General features: G+C 36.4%; 1 protein-coding gene across 1 annotated transcript in view; it reads right to left on the bottom strand.

Annotated features, from left to right (window-relative positions):
* Window positions 1-25177, bottom strand: part of CNTNAP2 (contactin associated protein 2) — a 1019478-nt gene that overhangs the window by 178974 nt on the left and 815327 nt on the right. The window contains exon 14 of the mRNA XM_038163912.1: window positions 13124-13280. Within this exon, the coding sequence (XP_038019840.1) occupies window positions 13124-13280 (157 nt within the window). The remainder of the gene's footprint in view (window positions 1-13123; window positions 13281-25177) is intronic.

The raw sequence follows: 25177 nt of genomic DNA on the forward strand, positions 1-25177 counted from the left end.
AACAGACCCTGAATTTTTCAAAGAACTGCAGCTTGTTCAGACTGCCTGCCTGTGGAAAGTGAACTCACTCATAATTCACCACAAAAGAGTTGAATTTATCTAGAAAACAAAACCAGCTGCCAGAAAGAGAAGAAAGTGTTTCTAGATGTTATTCTTTTTCCTATTTACTGAGAAGTTTTTTTTTTTTGTTTGTTTGGTGGTTTGTTTGTTCTTTTTGGTGTGGAGATTTTTTCCCCTATTGTTTTGATCTGATAGGCAAAAGTATGTCAACAAATAAACATATTTTGAATCAAAGAATTTTCTTAACTTGTCTCAGTATCTCTTTCAAAATACTGAAAATTGTAGGCCTGTAATTTTACAAGGACTTTATAGCCAATCATAAGATTGTTGCATCATTTTGCAACTAAATGAGATCCCAAATTTCAGGAAATGTACATAAGCCAGAAACAGCACACCACTTCCCAAATATTAGTAGAAAATACATGGAATATCCCAGTATTATGAAGCCTACCCCCTGCAAGCCCTGCAACTGGGCATTTCACTATTCAGCTTGGACAGCCTAATGGATATACTAGAGTAAAAAAGTTATTCCTTACCCTTACCCATTTCCTATAAATGAAAGAAGAAATAAAAATCTGAAGCATGCACTAGAAGTGTACTTTCAATGTATTTAGTTCAGACTTTTTCATCCTCTCTATTACCAGAGCGCTCTTCTGTGGCAATGGGAGAGAAAGCTGATTCTTCAAAAGGTTGTTAGAAATACCTGCTTTATTCAGCAACAGCTGGTTTAAATCAAATGTGCCAGTCTTTGAAAGGATGCCTGTCATCCCTTACATCACCACATTACAGGATGACAGTGGTCAAACACTGGCACAGGTTCTCCTGAGGGATCCTGAGATGACTATCCTTAGAAGTGTTTTGGGCTCAACAGACACAGTTCTCAGCCAGTTTGATTCTACCATCCCTGAGCAGCAGGTCAGACTACAAGAGCTCAGGAGGCCACTTCCAGGCTGAATAACTCTGTGATCTGATGAGTGTGTGTATGTATAGATGAGTATAGTGCAAGACCTAAGCACTATCACAGTCTCCAAAATTATCTGTCTTTAGCAAAAGTATTAAATAAGCTTTTGCTGCCATGCTCAGTTTCTTCAATGATTATCTCAGTTCTTAATCTTAGAATTAAGCAGGTCATTGTCTATCTCAATTCTAAACATAATTTTGCTTTTTTTTCAGCTTTCAGGACAGAAGATGACGCTTTTTCCTGTTTATAATTTAGGTTTGTTCTGCTTCACAATCATCACATATAATTGAACAGTTAATAATAATAATAACAGTGATAAGAATAATAATAAAAAGTAATAATCAATATTTCTCAGCCTTCTGTTCACATTTGTCATCTTCTATCTGCTCCCTTGGTTCAAGAGATTTCCATAGGTTGATGTTATCAATGTTGTTGGCTTTTCAAGGTCCTTAAAGGAACATATCAGTTTTCTGTTTATAATGTCAAGGATTATTAATTTATTTTTTTGGGTTTTTTTATTGAATGAAATGGCAGCAAAACATCAGGTCAGTTTTAAGAGCATGATTTTTAAGAGTGCTGTGTAAATCAGGAGTTTGGTTTTGATTCCTGAGTCTTATGAAATCCTTTAAACATTTCTAATACAATTTTGTTTCTGGAAAAGGTATCTTAGATTTGACATAAGATACTTGAATTCATTTATTTTTTTCCAAAATGCTTTAGCTGAACAGATGAACACTTGACCACTAAATGCTATTCTGACATTTTATGTAATATCCAGCAAATAACTGGTTTTAGACATGTGATTACATGTTTAGTGACAGCATTTTAAACTTTTTCATAGAGATAATAGCTACAAATCTGTTTGTGCTTTTACATTGGCAAGAAAAAACTTTTGCATCCTAGACACAGGTTTTTGTATTTACTGTATTTTTTCATTACATTTTTTAACTGTCAACTGATTTTAGTTTATTAATTTTACATCTACCTGCTTGTTTGGAAACTTGTTTTTTCTTCCTTTTCATTTTGCTTTTCTTTCTCTTTAATAATTTACATAAATAAATATGTATATACACTCAAGTACTTCCTTAAAGGAAATTGTATAACTTAAACAACAGCCCTAAGTCATAACTCAAAGAAGATTTTGTTTCCCTAATCTACATTTAATGTAATCCTGTAATCAACTTCCACTTGACCAAAAGTGATAAAGGAATACCAATAAGTAACTGTCCTGAGATATTGGTTTAGATAGATTAATTTCTTCCTAGTAAACCACTTATTTTTCATCAAAATATGAAAAAAAAGCCATTTGAATTCTATCAGGAAGCTGGCTCATATAGACACACTTCTGCTGTAAAGAATCCATGTAGCATTTTAATTTCAGTTTAAAGACTGTTAAAAAAAAACTTGAGATAAAAATGCAACAAATTACCTTAAACCTGATTTACTAAGTCTCCACTGCACACTCAGACAGCTCTTAGAAACTTTGTGGGGTCTCCAGGGACTGTAATTTATACTAATAATTTTCATAAGTATAGTATTCAGCAGGTGTACAGGAGGCAGGGAAAAGAAAAACAGCTGGAGGAGGGATGGGGGGGAGAGTTGGGGGATGCAAAGAGGCTTGCAGCTGGGACAAAACATCTAGCCATAATTAATTACAGACAAGTAGAAATTTTGAACACTTAGGGCAAACCAGAAAGAAAACATGAATGGTAACTAAAATAAACCCACACCTAGCCCATGACATTAAAAGAATTTATAGAATTTAAGCTTTTTCTACAAGCCTAATTACGGATACAGATAAAAAAAAGGAAACCCAGTCTCCATTTTCTCTAGGTGTTAGAACCATTTCCTTTTTTCTCAATTTCCAGACTTTATGAAAGGTTACTTGATTACTTTGATGTTTTTCACAGACAGTGTAAGTCATCTTCCTCTTTAGAGTAAAATAATGCATTATGTATATAACAATCGTTTCCAGGCAAACACAATGCTACAGGTGAGTCCTGTCTATTTTTATTTTCTGTTTCTTTATCTGGTGTTTTGCAGTGGTAAGAATCTGCTGGGCAAAATGAGAAAATGACAAGAAACTATTCTTCCTTCAAATGCTGAGGTTTTGCAACTACCTCAGTGATGAACTGACAGGATATTTTGATCCATTGCTCTGAAGACAATATTCCCATTAAGTCTGATACAAAAGAAGCATCACAAGGGCTTATGAGTTCTCTCTTCCCCAAGACCCACAACTCTCCCCCCCCATATGATTATTTCCATTCTTTCCCTTATATATATATGTATATATATATATCTGTATGTCTGTCTATCTATCTATCTATCTATCTATCTATCTATCTATCTAATCTATCTATCTATCTATCTATCTATCTATCTATCTATCTATCTATCTATCTATCTATCTATCTATATCTCCTGGTACACCAAAGAACAAATACTGAAAACAGATATATCTTTTGTTTACACTGGAGGCACCTTCAGCTTGATGGACTCCCTTGTGATTGTTTCAGCTAAAATATGACTGCTAATAGTAATAACAGCTAATCACGTGCTGCAGTCTTCATCTATCCTATAACAGAGGTTGTCATATATTTCAGATGTCTTTACAACTGACTGCACTGATTCAGAAATAAAAAAAGTCAGGGGAGTTCTACAATTTAAGAAGAAAAGCACCATCTTCAAGACTTAAGCAGTGTCAGGTACGGAGTGAAATACATTGGGCTGGTCTGCATCGGAGTGATTTCATCTTCATAGCATGGCACTGAGGGCAAAGTCATTAGTCTTTAAGTTAGCCCATAAATAAAAGGTGGAGGAGGAGAAAATAATTGGCAGTTGAAAGTTCTGCAGTGCACAATGCTCAATGTACTCTGCCCTTACCTGACAAGCTGTGGCAGTAAGGTCATTTGCTTTAAAGCTAAGACTACAAGCTTTTCATTCAGATTAAAAAGTCTACATCTTTCTGTGCAAAACACAGCTCTTGCTCACTTGACTTGTCACTGACAATAATAATGAAGTATAATAACAAAAAGTATACAAATGCGCTGGGAATTATGTTCCTATCATCTGCGTGGTAGAATTAAAAATCATGTATCTGCCTTTTCACCTGCTAATTCATAACCCTCTCAAAAATTTTTTTAGAATACCCTGAGAAAGACAGGACACTTTTAGTAAAAGCAAGGATATACCAGAGAATAATAATTAAAAATACCTAATTCTGATAGATTTTTTTTTCAGTGTCGCTGTTAAATGATTCTTTAACTTAAAAAGACCTGGATGAAAACGTCTGTCTTTGACTAGCTGGAACTGAAGACAAGAAAACCTGAACAGCAACACTCAGAAGTGAGGTTGGCAGCAGGATGAACACCCACTTTTTGTCTGACAATGATTTACAGAGTAAATTAATAAACAAGGATAGTGTCTTGTCATCACTCTCCCCTTTCAGTTCATTAATTACTGCTAGCACTGAGGAATGAATGAACTTGAAGTCAAAATGGAATCATCCTCATCTTTAGGAGGTTGTTAGAGCTTGACCATTTTCACATTTACAGCAAAGTAAAAGTCTCTGTTCATGATGCATGAGGCAGTACAGAATCCTGGTTCCTCATTCATAGTTTTGTACTGATTACAGGAAGAAAAATCATTGTACACAGGACCGAGTAAAAAAGGGGTATTTTAACAAAGAAAAGGCAGGCTGCCAAAGAGTTATTTCATGTCATATCAATGCCCACATTTTCCTGTGTTGTCAGATTTGGAGAATGTTAAGACTTTGTCCCTTACATGTCTGGTCACTGCCATGAGCCAGCAGTCTTAGGGCAAAGGTTTTCCTTACTCCCAGTGAGTAGGATGATAGCTAAAGTCCAAGCAGGATCAGCTTGCTATAAACGAAGCCTGAATCAAGTCCCCAAGGTGAATAATGCAGAAGAGAAAAGAGAGAAAACACAAATAAGATTTGAAAGTTTCATGATACATTGAATCTTGAAACTCCTAAACCCCTCAGTCTGTATCAGTTCAGGCTGGAAATCAGTCATTTCCTGTGAGCTACATACCATGGCTGTTGTCAGTACATGCATTGAACATCTCTAAAAGAAAAAGAGCAATTTATGGGATCCCAGGTTTGTCTGGACTAGAGCTGCCAGCTCATTAGAAACACAACGCAAGCTTTAGGGGCAATTCCAGACAGCAAAGTCCTTCCAAGTCCACATAAAAGCAATAGCCTGAAAACTTACTGTGCAAGAGGTGCTATGCCCTTCATTGGTCCTTGGATTAAACTTTGAGTCACTCAAATCAGTTTTATGTACACATTTATGGTAGTGAATGCACAGCATTGAGGAATACATGAATTCTTTTTTTGTTTTGTAGACAGCCTTGCATAACAAAATCCTGGATTTTGGCCAGAATCCTGTGGTGGTACTAAGGCACAAGGAAAGGAGAGTTTGAAAGAAGGAACTTAGCACATTTGTAGCATGACCAGGAGTTTAACTTCAAAATTTCCATCTCTCAAACTTTAAATCTTTTGTTATCAATAACAAAATCATTCAGCCTTTTCTTGTGGAAGAAGTAAAAAAGAAGAATGCATAATGGACAAGGTATATATACTATATATACAAGGTATATATAGTTTTTATAAATAAAAACATAGAACAGGTTATAAAAACAAGAAGATGGAATTAATTTAAGGAAGATTTCACATTTTTCAGCATGCAAACTCTGTTTCAATGTTGCATACCAGTTATATTTGATGAGCACAGCTGAGGAACATAGGACAGAGAGCAGCCTATTTAATACCCAGTCACTTGACCCTTTTCCCTACCGGAGTAGTTTTAATGGCCAAATTGTGACTAGCAGGAATGAACTTCATGGCTTCTGGCTATCTGCTTGTCTGTTGGTGAAAGTTTCAGCTCAAATATATCACTCATATGGAAAAGTAGTACTACCAGCTGTATTAAATGTAATATTTCCTGAGGTTTGAATGCTTGACTTTCTGTCTTTAGCGTCCCTCTTCATGCAAATTTTTATTCTGTGCCATTACATACTGTCAAAGTGCTTAATTTTGACTGACGGGAAAAATATAGCATTGGGTGTCAATGTCAGTGTACAAAGAAACTCTGCGAGGTAACCCTAAAAGACCTAAAAAAGCCTGTCTGGATTTGTAAGTGAACAAGAAAAACAGCCACCTGAAATAGTGCAATTTGTCAGCTAAGTTTCCCTGCCTTCATCAACAAAATTAATTAATTCCTTAAGGATAACTAAAAAAAAAAAAAAAGATATTTCAATATTTATTGGATTAAGAGATATAATTACTGCATGCAATTACTAAGAGTGTTTTCTTGTCTATCATTTCAAAGATGGCCTTTAAATTCTATAAAAATGTTGAATGAAAGTTTTCAAAGTGCTGTGGCCTAATTCTACAAAGTTTCCTAAATTTCTAGGAAATTATGGTTAATCATCTGATAAAGATGTGAAGTAAAACAGCAGCACATTACAAATCTTATTAGATAATTTTCTGTTGGCTTGGTTTTTTGTTTGGGTTTTGAATTGGTATTTTATTTTGCTTTGTTTTGCTTTGTTTTGTTTTTAGATTTGTTTTGTTTTGTTTTCTTTAGATTTTTTGGTTTTTTTTTTTTTTTTTGTTTCCTGTAATTCAAATCAGTGTGTTTTCTTATTAAATACAGGCCTTTGCATCATAGCAAAAATGTCTGTTTTGCAAGTTACTGCTTAAATATGAGGTTACCACATATAATTGCTTGATTTTTTATGCAGTCAATCTGTCTGGTTTTATTGGAAAGTTTTTGTTTGTATATACATACATACACACGCACACACACACACATATGTATATATATATATATATATATTGCATGTGCCTCAATAACAGTTTCATAGTTCTTTTAGGTATATTCAAGTTCTTTTAGGTATATTCAGATTTGATCCCTTTTACCTGTTCAAATTTCTCTACATAATGCTAGAAATAGCAATTAAATTTAAACAAAATGTAGCTTCATAGAGCCAACAATAAGTTCTCAGTTTGTTTTTAGTTTCTGTTTTCCACAAAGAATGCGTAGCCTAGACACTTCTGATCATGTAACACCTCTGTGGAAACTCCAGTTGCTGCCCTAGATGGGAAAGTAATGGAAAAAGAAATACAGAGACATTGTTAGCAGCTTCTAACAAAGGACAGGAGAAGCCAGTGTCTTCTAACTACCCAGCTCTCCCTGCATCAGCAGCTCTGTTACTGAGAGCACACAAGGTTAAAGGACAGATGGATTTTCAAAAGTGCCTCAGGGAGTCAGGAACAGAAATTCTGTAATTTCGATGGTAATTATTACATACTAAACTTAAGCCTTGATGCCTACCTGTAGCTCCAGGAGCCTTTAATATCCTGTTAAATCTGGCTACAACTGACCCACCTGTCATTTCCACAGCTTCAGGCTGGCATTTCAACATCCACCCATATTCCTGTAACTCAAACAACTCATCACTCTGATCTTTGTTTAGTCATCTTTACCCATGACCTGAAACTTTCTTTTGAAACTCCCTTTGCAGGACAAGAATTGTGAAGGGAAGAGGGATGCATCCTGCAGAGTGTTCTGTAAAACACCTCATAAAAATAAAGCAATTTGACAGGCTCTGGAGAAAGAAACTTTAATATTCAAACTGTGAGATTATAAATAAGGTTCCCTCCACTGATTTTCTCCATTTGTCCAAAGCAATTTTATCTGAAAACTCTGCTTAAACCCTTTTGATCATCTTTTGGGCCACCAAATAGTTCTTGTAAGATTAGCAACAACACCAGTAGTCAGAAGAAAAGTCCATGACTGACTTGGTAACCTGAAGTGCATTCACATCAGGAAGCGCTAAATGAAAAAGCTTCTTATGTCACCTTTTCTGAGTAAATCCTTGAACAGCATCATATTATAAGCCTTCTGACTTATTGTAACTTCTCTGAGCAAGAGATCCTGTCGTGTAGAAACTTTGGCCAATCTGAGTCTTAACTGACCCTGGGCTCAAATAAGAGTAGGAATCAAAATTTCTTTGCAGAGCTTTACATTTGCTACTTCACTAGTACAGTGTGCCTATCTCACAATGCCAGTCATTTTTTTAAAGGAACTGCCTATATTCTAATAATAATGTTCTTATTTAAGTAAGATTTTTTTTTCAAAAAAGTCTTAGATTTTATCTAAAATTAATAACTTCATTGTAATTTTGTTTAGCAGTAACCCAGAAAACTCCTTGCTACTCATAAAAGCTACTTTTATTCTCTCAAGATTGAGGCAATATGACTTTAAATGTCAACCACACACACTTTAAAAATTATCTTTATTAGCAAGCAAATCTAACCTTTCTTATGCAACCTGATCCATTTAACTCTGAATTAATTTCATTTTGGACACAAATCATAGATAATGTGGGACTAAGGATCATTTTGGCGGGATTACTCAGGGTGAAGCTCTTCCATCTGGGCTTTTGTTTCTTTATCATGACAAAAATGACTACTTAATACTTACATTGTAACAACAACATGAGTTTCTAAAGAATCAGGTTATATTCTAGACTACGTGTGCGTGTGCAAATACACATAAATCTGAATTTCATATCACATATTCCCTGCCAATATTAACCATTTGGTTTATTTACCATCCAGGTATGGTGATCAACACATTAGGCATGTGCTAAATAGCTCTATACAACTATTTTATTCAGATAGACAAGGTGTGATGTGCAATTTTGAAAATCATTAATTAAAACCCATACAGATGTAAGGTTTACCAAGCCTATAGTATACACTAATCCCTGGGAAAAGTTACATTGTGAGTCCATAACTAACACAGCTGGTTCTGTACGTACATAGAATTACTTACATAGTTGGTTAAAAAAAAACCCCAAAAACTCAAAAAAGCAAAAGCCTAACACAACATTTTGGGAAAAAAAGCATTTCAGGCTGCTTAAAGACCTTTAATTAGTCCCCTGTTCCTATCACTATGATGCAATCCTTGACTGGTCCCTGATTATTATTTATTCTGGAGGGCTTGATCATTATTCAGTAGAGGGCGCAGACAACACTCATTTAGTGTAACATTGCCTACTCTCCAAACTTACTCTTATGCTTCAATATATGCATATTATTTTATATCTAATGTGTTATTTCAAATCTTTCTATAAAGACCACATTTTTTCATTGGATTTTTTATAGTGCTCATTAGAACAGCAGATGATTGCTTCATAAATCTACCTATCTTTGCAGTACTTCCATGAGGGAGTAGCTGGCATAATTTGCATTCTACAGACTGGATGTTGAGGCTGAAAGATGTTAATGTTAAAAACACTCATACTTAGTGCTCCATCTGAGATGCCTACATGCTTTGTTTTTTTGGTTTTTTTTTTTCTTTGAATGACTGCATTAGATGCATTCAGAGTGATCCCTTTTTCTGATTGCAGCTGTGAATGTCTGGTATTTTCACAAAGTGGACTTTTGGGTTTCCACACTAGGTTTCCAGAAAATTAGGATCAGACTAATGACTGTTCTGTGAAGAAATGGTTTATGAAACTGAGGAAGGATCATGCAGGAATGTGGTTCCACAGGCAGGGTTAGAATCCAGATCTCCAGGGAAACATTCTTACGCCTTTGCTATGAAATTATTCATCAAGCTGTAATTCCTGTCTTCATTTCTAACACAATTTCTAACTTCTACAATAAAAACAGTGGATAATATTCTACTTACACTGCATCATTCTGATTCAGCCTGACCAATTCTTCAGTGGCTCCCCAATTTCCTTGTAAAATCTCCCTCCTGAATCTTGCTTTTCTTTTTCACCTTTGATTCTCACAATTTCTACAGTCTTCTTTTCCTATTTTACTTCCTTACCTTTTTTAATATAGTTGTTGCTCTGGCTACTGCCTTCTCCCCTCTGTATATTACCCCTGGAACCACCCAAAAACCACCAAAACAATTTTTCTAACACTGCCTGGGCAGGAGCAGAACATCACTGTGGGCATACCACAAGCAAATGCAGTTCTCCCAGCTGTGGACAAGATATGCCATTACTGCAGAAGTCCCACCTGAATTCTCAGCCACAGTTTGGTTTTTACTCAGCCCTTCTCATTTAAGGGATTGGAAATACTTCTAAAATAAGTTGTGCTGGTGAGCTATGATGGCAAACTGTGACAAGCTGTTTTGTTAATATATGAACTTGGCTGCTCATCATAAACTCCTGCATATTCTGTTGTCCAAACCAGCAGCTGTTTTGCTGTCACCAGAATTGGGCACAGATGTGTTGGACGCCCTGATTGAATTCTGCCCTGATGATTGAAGTCATCAAGGCCTCCTTTCCTCTGGAGCTCACTTGCTTTTTAGGTATTGATGAACATGGCTAGATAAAATTCCTAACTACGACTCCTCAAAATAACTCCCAAAGCCAAAAGATATGACTATGGAAAAGACTAGATTCTGACAAAACCAAACTAAAAAAAAATGAATCTTGAACAAAATGTCCTTAAAGTCTATAATACAGCTTTCATTTCTTCCTGTGATTTATGCACACCACAGATTAAAATATAATATTCAGTGGTATAATTGCTTTTCATAAAATGTCCTGCAATGAATAGTAGTTGTCCTGAAAAAAATTCGGATACTTATCTAAAGAAATATTGTATGTAATAATGTATTCTGGTATGAAGTTCTAAGTAAACAGTTGTAGATGTTTTATGAAAATAAGCCTATTTTAGATCTAAACCTAATAACCATATGAATCTGTTTCTTAATAGAATCCACATAATGTATATTGGGGGTGCAGAGGTTACAGAAAGATTATTGAGTGAATGCTGCTTATTAAATTATTATCTGTGACTGTTGGGGAATCTTCAAGAAGAGAACAAAATCCTTTGCCATTTTTCCCATACATTTCCCTTGGTGTAAAGGAAAACAGTCAACATCTGGTACAGAGCCCTATTATTCATGGATATGCTTCTAATTCTACCATTATTGTAATTATTATCACAATATCTTCCTTTTATTGTTACCATTTGGAAACAGAACCAAACCTACATCCCTCCTGCCACACTGCTCTAGTGCTATGATTGAGTTGGAGTCATCTGACTTTATATTCTTCATTCTCTCTCTATAATTATATTTCTGAAGTTTGGCAGCATGTGTGGTTACCCTGTCTCTAAAACGGACTCCTTTCTATCTGCGGTGTTGTGTAGTTCTTCCCATATCATAGCTAACAGCTTACTATCCTAACAATGTCAAAGCTTAGGGTGGCAATATCTGTGGCAATATTTGATTTTTCACATCCTAATCTACAGTTTTTGCGTGGCCTGGAAGTTTTCCTTTATTACTCTATTTTTGGGTTTTTCATACTTCATTCTCGCAGATCACACCAATCAGGGCCCTGATGCTATCTGGAGGGATTTTCAGAAGCTGGAGAAGTGGGTTCACAGAAATGTCTTGTAGTTCAACAATGAAGAGTGTAAAGCCTTGCACCTGGAGGGAAACATCCCCATGCACCAGTATATGCTGGGAGCCATCCAGCTGGGAAGTAACTTGGCAGAAAACACTCTAAGGATTCTGTTGGATGCCAAGGTGAACATGAGCCAGCAATGTGCACTTGAGGCCAAGTAGCCAATGGCATCCTGGGGTGCATTAGGCAAAGTTCTTACAGCAGGTCAAGGGAGGCCATCCTTCTACCCTGCTCAGCACCAGTGAGGCCACATTTGGAGTGCTGGGTCTAGTTCTGTGGTCCCCAGTACAAGAGAGATGTGGAATTGCTGGAGTCCAATGAAGGGCCGCTAACATGATAGAAGGACTGGGGCATCTCTCCTATGAAAAGAAACTGAGGCAGCTGGGGCTGCTCAGCCTGGAGAAGAGAAGGTTGAGAAGGATGTCATCAATATCCATAAATAACTAACGGGAGGGTGCAAAGCAGACGGAGTCAGATTCTTTCCAATGATATCCAGTCCTGGGATAATGCACACAGGGAAGCCGCAGCATCCATCCTTGGATTTGTTGAAAATCTCTCCAGACAAAGTACTGGGCAACAGTTTATAGGTGATCTTTCTTGAACAGATGGGTTGACTACAGGAACTCTGAGGTCCCTTTCACACACTGCTATTCATGATTTTGTGGTTCTGTGATTCTTCCTACTCTTTTTTTTGTTTTTTTAGTCTCTGACATATCACTACAGTTCTGTGGCTCTACATTCATTAATAGCTGTAGAATTTCTCAATTAACCTCAAATGGTTTATGAGCCAGTATTGATTCAATTATCCACAGGTTGCTATTAATAGGAGAAATGTTCATAAAAGTATGGTTTCAATATGTCACTGAACATTGCATACCATGTAAAATATAATCCTGCCTGTCATGAGAAAAGAGACACAAATGATTAAGGCTCACAAACAAAGTGTTGTAAACCACAGACAGAGTCTCACTCGAAATGATGATGAGCTTTATGCAGTCTGTTCATGTTTATGGGGAATATCAGTGATGCAAGTTTATTTCCTTTTTCTGCCTTAATTAATTAAATTATCTCACACAAAGCTTGGTAGCTTTCTCTGAAATACAGAGCCTCATTTCATAATACGTGTCTAGTTCTTATATTTTTTTTTCATGAAAGACAGATAATGAGAGTTGGAGGCACTGATTGAGTGATTTCAACACGTATCACTCACATTCAAGTGTTGCAGAAGCAACACTTTAAAGAGGAGGAATTCTGGGGAAAAAACCCATGAAGTTGCAGGCATAAAATTAATTGCAGTATAACTGAATCTTATGGAGACAAAGTTTCATGGGTAACCAAAACGCTGGTCTTTCCTATGAGGACTTGCCTTTGCAATTTAGGCTTCTTTTCTATAGCTCAGTGGGCTGGAAATCATGAATATGGTCCCTATGTTTAACAGTCACAGACACCATGAATAAAATGGAAATCCAGGCATGGGTTGACACTTTGCAAGAGGAATCACAAATATAATAATTTTGCCTTTTTTCTTTTTGCAGGAAAGGAAATATAGAAAAAAGATATATTCAAAGTCAGGGTAAGGTTGTAAAAGTTAGGAGATTTGGTCATTCTCATCCTGCCTTCTTGTAAAGCACTCACCATTGCTTATAATCAGCATCACAGTTGCAGTAGTACTTGGGATCAGTACAGTTGCGTTCGATGCCACAGGCACATTTTTGAATGCCAGGTCCTGATCCGCCCCAATAGTAGTGCTTCTCATTGGCTTTTCCAACCCACCAGGTATACGGATTCCCTTCTGCAAGGAATGAAAATGCAAGGTTATGATGCATCAAAGAGGTAGAGCTCTATAATGCATTAACTGAGCTCAGATGTTTAATACGTAAATGCTAGCAACAGATAACTGGAGCCATCCCACATTGCTGGCAAACAAAATAATTCATTGTTACTAAAGATATTCAAAGGACATGCCAGGTAAACAGGACACATTTTCTTTTCTGCACTCATGATTTATAATTACTGAAATTAATTTTTAATAGTACTCTGTATAATGAGAATGTGTTGGCAGATTCCATAATTATTTTAAATTAATTTCAAATTCACATATTAAGCTATCAGATGGATTATTTCAATATTTGACCTTGAATGCTGCACAGGAAAATGTGCTCATTTTATCTTATTTATTTATTTATTTATTTATTTATTTATTCATTCATTTATTGATTTTTCTAAACAACAACTTTTAATTGAAGATTATTTTGTTGTCACTGGAAAACAAACATGTTCATCATGCTCTCTCCAGCTGGTGCTAAACAAAGCATAAAGAGATATTATCAAACTAAAAGCATTTTAACCTTTTTAAAAAAAGTATATATTTTTTTAAATGTAATACTTTGGCAGAGATGTTTTGAACTTGATGTAATCATATATCTTTGCATTGGGTCTGCAACTGGATATTTTCAAATACTGCTCTGAGGGTATTTCTAATCCTTTTGAACTAACCAAGACATTATGTGTAAAGAAATAAATAAACACCCCCCCCCCCCCACTAATTTCTAATTTGAAAAAATGCTCTTACAGGAAAATTATATTTATTTCTCTGGTTCAGCAAGACACTCAAATATGAACTTAACTTCAAACAAAAATTAATAACTTAATCAGTATCAATGTAATTGAAAAATGATTGACCTCAGCTATAAAAATATTTTTTAAATGTCTTTTTTCCCCTCCAGCTGCTGGAAATTTTACATTAAATAAAATTAATCTATAGAGTTCACTGCTTAATGAATTTTACCAGCAAAATCCTACATAATATATATTCTACTTCCATAACTTTTAGTTTGCACATCTCACACATTCCCCCAAAATTAGAGGCACAACACTTAAAATAGCCATTTCACAATTAGATTTGATCATATAGATCATAAAGCTACTTATTCCAGACAGAAGTTGAAAGTAATTCACACCAAACTCTCATGAAAATTAAATTCCAGAGATGTAGAGAACAACCAAATATCTACACATGTTTAATGTGTACCAAACCTTGAAAATGCTCAGCTCCCTGAAAACACTTTTTTCACAATTTTTAACATCATATAAGATAAAAAAATACAGTAATGTGAAGAATTTGTGGTGGCCGAAGGTTTTTATTCAGTTTTGCTGTGCTGCACTGTATGGCCATTCAGCTCTAGTAGTAATGCAATGGTGGTAATAGTGTGACTTTATTCTAGACTCTGAATTGGTCATTTTACCTTTTGTGACTCAATTATCACAGAATTAAGTGCTGCAAGTTAGAAGAATGTGCCATGTGAATGCTGCAGCAGCATTCCCAACCTGCAATGCAGTCTAGCAATTCTGAGAGTACGTAGCCCTGGATTACAAAAGGTTATTTAAAAAGCATTTAAGGGTAAATGTTATCTTTTCACAGAGAATGACAGAATTGCTTTTATTAATACAGGATCCAACTAAAGAATTAATGATATCTGAAATGCCTATTTTACAAGTTTTTTTAATCTCATCTTTGAAGTTAGTTTCTATGATATGGCACCAATGCTTCTGTTTTGACTATTGCTCAAAATTCTCTTTGTTTACATCCTTTCTGTCAAGTGAAGGATTGCATGATTCAGTCAGCAAGTAATTTACTGGAAATCAAGACTGCTAATTAAAGCACTATGAGAAAAAAATTACTTAGAATTGTCAAAAAGCAGATCAAAAATTGAGAAACAGGTAGAATGATTAAAGCAGATGAAAGTGATGGCAGAATTACAGACTACAGTGATGGCTGTCACGGACCACTATGACAGACACAAATGGGGCATGTTTGAACTCATTTCAATGACAATTGATGTACAGTTTTAAACCATGAACGTATTCTAGTGTACACAGAGCTGTTTTTCACATCCATTGTTTTTAGTGTGTTTAGTGTGTTCAGTGTGTTTTTCTATATACTGGCTAGGCCCCATGCTTCTTCATTCTGAAGAAAAGACCTACCCTCAGGCTTAGGAACACAAACTTAGGAAGAAACTAATGTGCATGTTTAAAATTTCCAGAAAGGTCAAGAAGGTAATATATGATTTTGACGGTTTTGCATTCAGCACATATTCTGCTAAGCATCCCTACAACCAATAATCCCAGCACTGCCTTGTGAACACCACCCAAGACTCCCATTGCCTGGCATATTGTGCTAAGGCTTGTAACAGAGGAGATCTTGGTAGACAGCTCTCATTAGGTGGCATCCACGCAGTGGGACAAAACCCCAGGCACAGGAATGAGACGAGTGTCACACCAGAGCATTCTGCACCACAGTGGCCATACAAGAGGATCTGGAGCTCCTTTACAGTCTCTGGTTAATAAAAGGTGTGGAGACACAGTTACATCCCATCTGTTCTGCATCAGTCAAATCAAATGAGAACAGCCCTTCTCAGTCTTCCTGCTTTGTGTTAGCCAAGAAAAGTATGAGCAGCATTTTGTCTAAAGTTCATAAACTTCAAACTGGGAATGCTACGCAGTTTATTGCAGACACCTCTATGACTGAGCATAACGAGTAAAACCCTGCCCATGGAGAGATTAAATAAACAATAGAAAAGAAAAGCTAGAAGGGAGGAGGCTGTGTCATGCAGGAAAAAAATATTAGAAATAGGATCCTCTCTCACACTTCACTGTTCCTCTCTTACACTTCACTCTCTTTTACCTCTAGACTCTCCTTTTGAAGATGTAAATCTTTCTGCTCAGGAGCCCTTTGCTTTTTTTTTTTTTTTTCAGCTTTGTAAGGTATTGGAAAAGGCTAATCCAAGTAGAAGGAGCAGTGCAGTACAGTATGAAGAATGATCATTAATGGATGTAATTTTAAGTATCAGACTATTTTACCAAAAAATATTATTTTGCTAAACTATCAAAAGTGTTGGTCTTATGGAATTAAGAGTATAAAAATTCAGTTTAAGGACAAAAGTCATTTTGAATGCATTACAAAGAGAAGTAATGCAAGAAGATATTTCTTCTGCTTTTTAAAATTACCTTTTCTTACCTTATATATAAATTTTGAGTCATGGGAAGCTTTTTAGTTGTTGTCATTGACTGAGTGCTTTTTTCCCCCCAGGCTTTTGTGGACGAATAGCATAATGAGAAGATGGAGGAGGAAAGAGACTCTCTGCCTGCCAAGGGGTTTTGATTAGAATAAAGCCTTGATGCAGAACTGCTTTTTGGGTACCAGCTCTCCTTCGAGGTGCTATGGGAAGTGTTGAAGTTTGTGCATGCTGAGTTAGGACCAGGATGCCTTTCCATGTCTGTTCTTGAAGAGAAGCTCCTTGCAAGGTTTTGTGTGCTCAGTGACATAGCAGAAAAATAATATTATCAGAGTAAGGTGAGGATACCAAGAAAATAGATAAAGATATCCAATCTTTAAGAGATCCTGTACCCTCACAGAAAGAACAGTCTGCTAAGGACAAAATGGCCAATATTATTTTATTGGGGCATGCAGACATATGAGCATGGCTGTTTCATCAGACCCAAATCATATTTGCAGTGATTTCAACCTCTCTTTCTCTGTCACACACACACACACACACACACACACACACAGAGAGAGAGCGAGAGAGAGAGAGAAAAGCCTTTAACATTTATGTGTAATACATTTAACAGTGGTTGCAATGCCTTTGTAGGGCTGGACTTTGGTTAAAATCATTGCAAAATATGGGTTCTTATTTAAAGCCCTGTGCAATTTTAGGCCAGATTTGCAGTTATTAGATCAAAGTATGTAAAGAATCTGGCCATCGATGTTTTGTATCGAGTTCTCCTGTACAGAATATTCAAGAAAAAATAAAGATTAAGGATGCTTTTCTGTATTCTCACAGATCACTTATTTGTATTCTCACAGTGTCATAAAAAAGTGATTCCTTTTTCATCTCATAAATGTATCTTTGTGTGAACCATTTCATTTAATACAAAACCATACCCAACAAAAGTTAATGTAGTATGAACAGAACTCTTAATAGTCAATAATATATTTATTTCTAATATAGCTGAACAGTCTCAAAACGCATAACTTTTTAAAGTGCACTTTAGCTGAAGTCTCAAAATGTATAACTTTTGAAAGTACACTTTATATTCTACCAAACATTTAATATAAACTATTGGTTTTATTATTTTTAAATGTAACTGATTAATTAAAATTCTGCTACTTTCAACATTTTAGGGCTCTTATTTCTAGGTGTTCCGTACTAGTAACAGAAGCAGGAATACTGAGAGATGTCAGGGAACTAAATTAAGTGGACTGCTCCATGGCACTCTGCATTCAGAGGACTCCATTCAAAATACAGCCCTTAGAATGCTGATTACTGTATTTCTTCATAAAATACCTGGAGAAGTCAAATAAGTCTCTTCCATTTGCTCTGGAAATTTCCCTGACCTCTATATGGCCCTTAAAACCAAAGAATGTGGTTTAAAAGAAAGGCTATGAATTCTTTCAAATGGAAGTCAATGGCTCAGAACCTCTGAAAAACAAGACCAGTGAAAATTACTTATTGAGGACCCTGTCTAACTTTAAGAACTACATTTAGCTATTCCCTGGAAAAAACTCAGTGTTCATTTACAGGACTGGATAGCTTTGAATTAAATGGGTCCTTTCCAGTTTCCACTAGTATTACAGATCCCCATTAAATACTAAGGAATGTCAACAACAGTTACAGTACTTGTATGATTGTTATTTTTTTTCAGAAAATATTATTTTGTTCAGTCTTTTACTTATTTTTTAATGGAACAGCTTCAGTTGATTACCCAGTCACTGCTATTGGCAGAATAGGCCCAAAGACATTTTTCAAAAACATACTGCAACTTTGGACACCTGACTTAATTACAGGTAGAAATGAAAGCTATTTCCCAGGGGTAATATATGATGATGAAATTAAAGACAATATTTAAAAAAACCCAAAAAATTCAATTTGCACATGTGGGAAGCCAGGTATAATCCTTCTATTTTTAAGCAAATACTTTCTTTAAACATGCATTTTGCATTCAGCTACACTACAACACCCAGTACATTTAGCCTCACACAAGGTCAACTTGATTTAAGGTCATGGTTCATTAACACCTGTGCAGGAATTCTATCTGCTATTGCAATGAAGAAACAGACACTGAAAGAATAATTTTGTCACTGTTTGGAAAGTTCAGCATGCTAATATGGTTGTGCGCTTCACAGCTTTCACCTTGCTTCTTATTGCCAGCTTTTTTTCTTCACACCATCAGCAGTATCTATTCCACTCAGGTCAAGTCTTCCTAATGAACACTGTGAGCCATTTATCTGAGCTTTTGAAGACTTAGTATTTTGAAAAAATAATCAAAAGTAGTTTAATGTCACTCACACATCAAGTACCTCCACATGTTCCAGTTTAGGATTCTTCAAGTCAATAGTGTCAAAGCTGGGTAGGCTTTGCTGGCCTGGTTTATTTTGTGCTGATTTGATTTTTCCTCATCCTTATTATTACGCGCAAGCTTAGGACCAACGTGTAGCTGAGTAGACACTTTGCAGGTTTGCCACCCCTGTCTCATGTCTTGGAAAGTGCCCACCTAAACTGAAAGCCCAGCAGCTAAGGAGTTTCATGGCAAGAGTGGACACTGATAGCTGGAGAACCTAAACTGTGAGAGATTCTGCTCCTGCTCACAACTCAGGTGGATTATGAGCAGGTTCTGTCACCTTCAGTGATCACCCAGAGGGCCAAATTATTTCAAACTGAGAAAACAGAACTCAGGGAAGAGTCTGGCAGGTCACACTTCCACATTTCAATGACAGTATTGTGTAGAAACTGACTTTGAGTGAACATTCTAAAATAAAAGGAGAGCTCTTGCATATGTGGTTATAGTGAGATTCTTTTTTAATTAATATTTTATTGATTTTCCATTTCTTCCAGTAACACTTCTTGCTCACTAGTGTGCTGTGAAATAGATACACATGAATTGAATATGAGAATTGTAAGTAAAGTCAGTTCTTATGCTGCTACTCTCATTTTGTTAACTGATAAATCTTTGTTTTGTTTTTTTTTTTTTTTTTTTTGCAAGCAATTGGGACAAATATAAAGAGTGCTTACTATTTGTGAGTAGAGTTTGCATCAGTGGTCACCATTCTAATGACAAAGACTTGAGATTAGTCAAACCCTCATGGCATGAATGAGGCATTTGAGCACACTAGAAACTTGGGGGAGAAAGCAGACATTCAAAAACCTACCAACAAAAAGGAAAAGAATCTAAAAGTACCCTTGGCCACTTCAGAAAACTAGGAACACCTAATTTATAGCTACTTGCACATTTAATGGGAGTATAATCTGAAACTTTTAGTTTGCTATTTATGGTAATTTTCATTTTGTAAGCACTCCATCTGACTTCTTTTTTCACAGTGCTAGTAGCAAATGATTTTTTTTTTCTTTTACTAAGACTAGCCTCAAACACTTGTTTTCTTTATAAGCTCACTAAAGTGGTTGGTCTATTTGACAGTACTATTTATTTGCAAAGACTGTTTAAACTGCCTGAAAAGATAAGATTTAATGGCAGCCCAGAAAGAGAACTCTGAAACATGCCTGGCTTGCTAATAGAAGAGTCGATATGATGTCTGAATGCATGGCCAAAGCATTTTAATGCAACAGTCCTTAGAAAGAAGTGTTTGGCTTTTTTTCCTTTGTAAGACACTCAGAATTATGCCACACTTCAAAGGTAATCTATGAAAGGGAAATATTCTTAAGTTTTAATAGAAAATGAAGATGAATATTGGAAAATACTTGTGAAAAGCATTCAAAATTTCAATAAATGTTAATACAACACACTCTATTTACTGTTTTCTTAAGAGCATGTTAAGAGTTAATTGCTGTCTCCTTTTCCTCCCCAGCCATAAAGTAGTGTATTTTAAAGTGAAGGTAAAGATAACTACCTCCATAACCCTAGAACTAAAAGAACTTCCATAAACCCTAAACAAGAAGAGCTTCCATGACCTTCACTATCAGAAACTAAAATCAGATGTTCAGATGTCCCACCAGGAGCTCTGGTTTTCCCACTTATCCTGGAAGAGAAGAGCCCTGCAATCAATCTTCACCGTACCTAGGCTTCAATTATGTTTTGTGCATATGAAGTGGCCAAACTGAGAAAAGCCCAAGTTTTCTCATCTAAGTTCAGTAAAGACAGAAATGGAAACCTATTCAAGTGCTTAAGAAACAAAATTACTGCCTTAGTGATGACCGTGCCTCAGGCTGATGGCCATTGCCGTATTCTTCAGTTCATCAAAGTATTCTCATGTGCCTGGATATTTGCCTGTTAATTTTTCAGAGAACTTATTTCATACATGCATATATAAATCTCAAAATATAAAGCAGTAAATACAGTATTTTTTCCTAGAAATAAATATTTAGCAAAAGCATCTTTTCAGCAAGACTATGGGGGAACTCCTTTTTATTGAGTCTGTATTTTTGTTCTGGTATAACTTCTTCTAAAATGTCAGTGCCTGAATCCACAAATATGTATTGTAGACAAAGATGACTTTTCTTTCAGAATTAGCAACCTATAAAAAAGATCAGGAGGGAGAACTGTCGTATTGATGTTCAATGGCATCTTATGAAAAAGGTGTCTGACAGCTTTATTTTGCCATTTGAAAGATTTACTCCTTGCCCCGGCTCATGAAAAGCTAGTACAGTACAAATGATTTTTTCCCTTGTCAAAACTCGTATTCCAAGCTGCAGCACTACTAACCAAGCCTGACTTGTTATTTTTCTTGGAATGGAGTCTCAGTGGTGAGATTTAGCTGGGGAAAGCAGCTGTCAGATGTCCTTGTGTGCTACTATTTGCTGAGATTTAGAGTGAATTCATTATAAAATCACTACAGTCCCTGCTATCCTTAACAGCATGGTATGCCAAACTTGCTACTGTTGCAATTAATTGTGTACTGTAAATTCACTGGATCATTTAAGGCCTAAGAATAAATGCCTTAGCTTGAGGTAGTGCTAAGGGCAAAAGCAAGTATTTTCAAAAAAACTAAGTGTCATTTGTGGACACTTACAGACATAAATACTCAATAAAAAACAGTCAATTATTATTTTTACTATGTGTTCTGAAAGAATAGACTTTTCACATCTAGGACTACCTGAGGTAGTATGGGTGCCAGCAACAGCAAAACTGGGAAAGTCCCACATCAAACTTACAATTCACCCTGGGGTCTGCCCAGCTAGGTCATGACAGAATGCACATGACCATGTCATGGTCTTGTGAAGAACATACTAATGATAAGTCAGAGGATTCCGTGATTTTGCTGTGTCTTTTTGTGGTCAGCTGATAAACTTATCTCCACCCAAACCTGATGGATGGGTAAGCAGCATACATGCAGCCATTAACATTGAAATTCTGCAGGTCAATACAGCTAAAAACACTGGTTTATTTACGTTCTTAAAAAGGACGTAAAAAAGCCTAGGAACTCACCAATGATATTTCAACAGTGAAGGGATGCCTTCTGAAGTTTTCTGTAGCCACAGCCTCATTTTATGGCAGAGTCCCATTGGAAGACTTCAGAAATTGTGATTATCAGCACAAAAATGGCTACCTATGTAAGTAGTATGATTTAGTTTAAAATCAAACTGAAATGATTTGATCAGACTGAGAGCAAAGAGAGGATCATGTGAGGTGGCATTCTATGCATTATGTGGCAACAGGGCAAAAGAAAAAAAAGTTCTGTAAAATGTTATGTCAGTGATAGTGATATCACAGAATTGTATTAATGATCTTATTTTTAGATTAATTCCCTTGCTGTTAATATATAATGAAGACAATCACAACATTCCTTAAATAAGCTTAAAATAGCTAAATAATTCTTGAGATCTTGCTTCACACACCCACATAGGAGTGCCTTTAACCTATACAGAGAAGAAAACGGGAACATTCTTATGCACACCTACATCATCCAGCCCCGAATATCTTGCTGCTCCATTCTATCTGATTTGCAGCAATAACAGCCAACATGAAACTAAATATGACAACTCCCTAAGAGCCAATGCCATCATTTTACTAACAAATGAACTAAAACTAACAAGATCCCAAGGTAAATTAAACTACAATCAACGTGAGCAGAACTGATGCAAGCTTTTTGTCCAAATGGTCTTTCCTTGGAGGTCACATACCTCTTGCAAGTATTTCTCCTTTTCAAATGTTGCTCTTTGCTCCCAAGCAGTAATTTAAGATGAAAGAAAAAAGCCATTATAAGAGGCAGAAGGACTTCAGGCTTCTCTTCATCCATGTGAACTTAATATCTGGCACTTTGTACAGAACGTGGACTGTGGCACTGCTGGAAATTGGTTACGGGAAGCACAAGGGTTTTCTTTTGTTGATGAGACTGCTGCAGCTGTTGCTGCTGATGTTGATTTTCTTTCCCCACTGACCCTTGAGGAACCTCAGAACATTTAGCTTTACTTCTTCTGTTTCATTGTTCCTCCACTGCTGTATTGAAAGTCATTAATTCTTGATAATAACACTGATATTTCAGCCTAAGAAAATTTGTCTTTTTTTTTTTTTTTTTTCAATTTCACAGTGTGCACGGACAGTTTTGAAACCAGAACTAACACTAACATATGAATTCCAATATTAACCTGTTTTCATGATAGCAACACCATTTCCAAGCTGCCAAGTGTGAAGGGTATCCCGTCCTTTGGAACTAATAATGACCCAGACAGGTATTACCACGACTTGCAATGCACTGTGTTTTGTAAAATAGATACAGATTTCAAATGAGGAAAAAATGACACAATGAGCCTCAACACTGAGGCTTACAACAGCCTGACTATCAAGCACATCCAAATTGAAATAAAGGAAGCTATACTATGCAAAAAACATCATTCGGGGCCAATAAAGATTAAAGCTGGAGGTCCCAACCCAAGCCATCTGCTGAGGGCATTTGAGACAGAAATGGAACACAGTAAAGAATAACATTCCCAAAGAAGCCCTCTCAGGAAGCATTTTCATGCTTTCATGTTTCTACAGTCCAAACCGTTTCATTTCAAAATACTTTTGCTGTTTAAGATCAACATGCAAATTATTGCAGACTATTATATCCTCTTATTATAATTCATACAAATGTATGAATAACCTTTTAAAGGGTATAGTTAATACACACAGATTTTAGAAATGATATGAGACATTAGTGATGATGATGTTGCTACACAGAAGTTACTTAAAGAGATACAAATTTCAGCGTGAAAGGGAACAAGCAGGGGACTGGGGTAACTGACTTCAGATATGTGTTGCATTATCTACAGCTTACTCCAGAGAAAACTCTTTTTGTATCCAATGCTGGGATCGTAAATGAAAATATTCAGAACTCTTTTTTAGCTGATCATTTGTCAGCCTTGTTAATGGGCTTGTGCTTTGCTATTTGGACAATTTCTCTTCCAGGTCAGGTTGGGTCTCATGGCTACTGTAAAGAACTATGTCTCTATTGATTTCTGGAAAACAGACACACGTATTGATTGAGACTGAAAACGGAAACGTTAGGTAATGTGTTTCACATTGTCAAGATACCACCTCCTTCAGTCTGCACTCAGGGCAGTCTTTTTCCTTGCTGAAGCTTGTTTCATCAGTCCAATCAAGCATATTAATTCTCACACGTGGGTTTCACATTTCTCCATGGGAAAATTGAAATTTGCTAATGACGTACTTTACTGAAGACTTAATAGGATATTATGATAATATCTTATTCTATGAGTTGAAATGACATTTCTTAACTATCATTATATACTCACAGGGCAGAAGAATTACGGTGGCAATGTACGGAGTTCCAGTCACACTATTAACAGTAGAAGCAGAACTCCAATTTCACTTGCTTCTCAAAAACTTGACTTGAAAATCCTACATTACTGCACTGACATGATGAATGATTTCCCCTGTTTTGTGTGACAGAGTTTAGGCTCCACGCTCTAGAGGGAGAATGATGTATTGATGAAGATAACAACACCAGTGTTATTTCCTGCGGTCAATTCTTTGCACTCCTTTTGCTCCAGCATGCGGTTTTCTTTAATGAGAACCAGGAGTGTACCTCCCTGCCTTCAAGGCCAGCTTGCTCAGAGAAGTCTTTTAAAAGCCTCAGCTGACTCTGAAGCTTCTCGAAAAACAAGCTGGATGATGGTTTAGCAGAGGCTTCCTCCCAAAAACTTTGCCAGGAAACCTCATTGGGGGCCCCTCCCTTTCCTGGAGAACTTTTCAGGGTGTTCCCACATGTGCAACACTGCAGGCATTGCAGCCTTAGACCTCTCCTATTTGGACCTAGGCCAAATGGCCTTCTGAACCTACCTTGTCACTATGGACTTACCCAGTGGCTGCTGGCCTTTGAACCTGGAAATTGTCTCTGACCATGACTTGATATGGAAATACCTTCTTCAAATACCGATGTTAATAAGGACCCTTGATGCACACAATACAGAAACAATTTACACTGAGAGAAGTGTTTTGGATGTATTTGGCCTGTTACATGAGGGTCCTGGTTCTGGCCAGGACAGGGTTGATTTTTGCAGGAGCAAAAGGAAGAGCATGGCTGGGACATGGAGGTTGTTCTATATCACCCCAGGTCATTGCTGGGGCTGTTGGGGAAGGGGTCCTGCTATTGCACAAGCTGGCTTGTACTGGGCAATTAATTCAGCTATAAATATGAAATCCAGCCAGTTCCATAAACTGGCCCCTGGGTTG

Source organism: Motacilla alba, chromosome 2, assembly GCF_015832195.1.
Source record: "Motacilla alba alba isolate MOTALB_02 chromosome 2, Motacilla_alba_V1.0_pri, whole genome shotgun sequence".
NCBI classification, from domain to species: domain Eukaryota; kingdom Metazoa; phylum Chordata; class Aves; order Passeriformes; family Motacillidae; genus Motacilla; species Motacilla alba.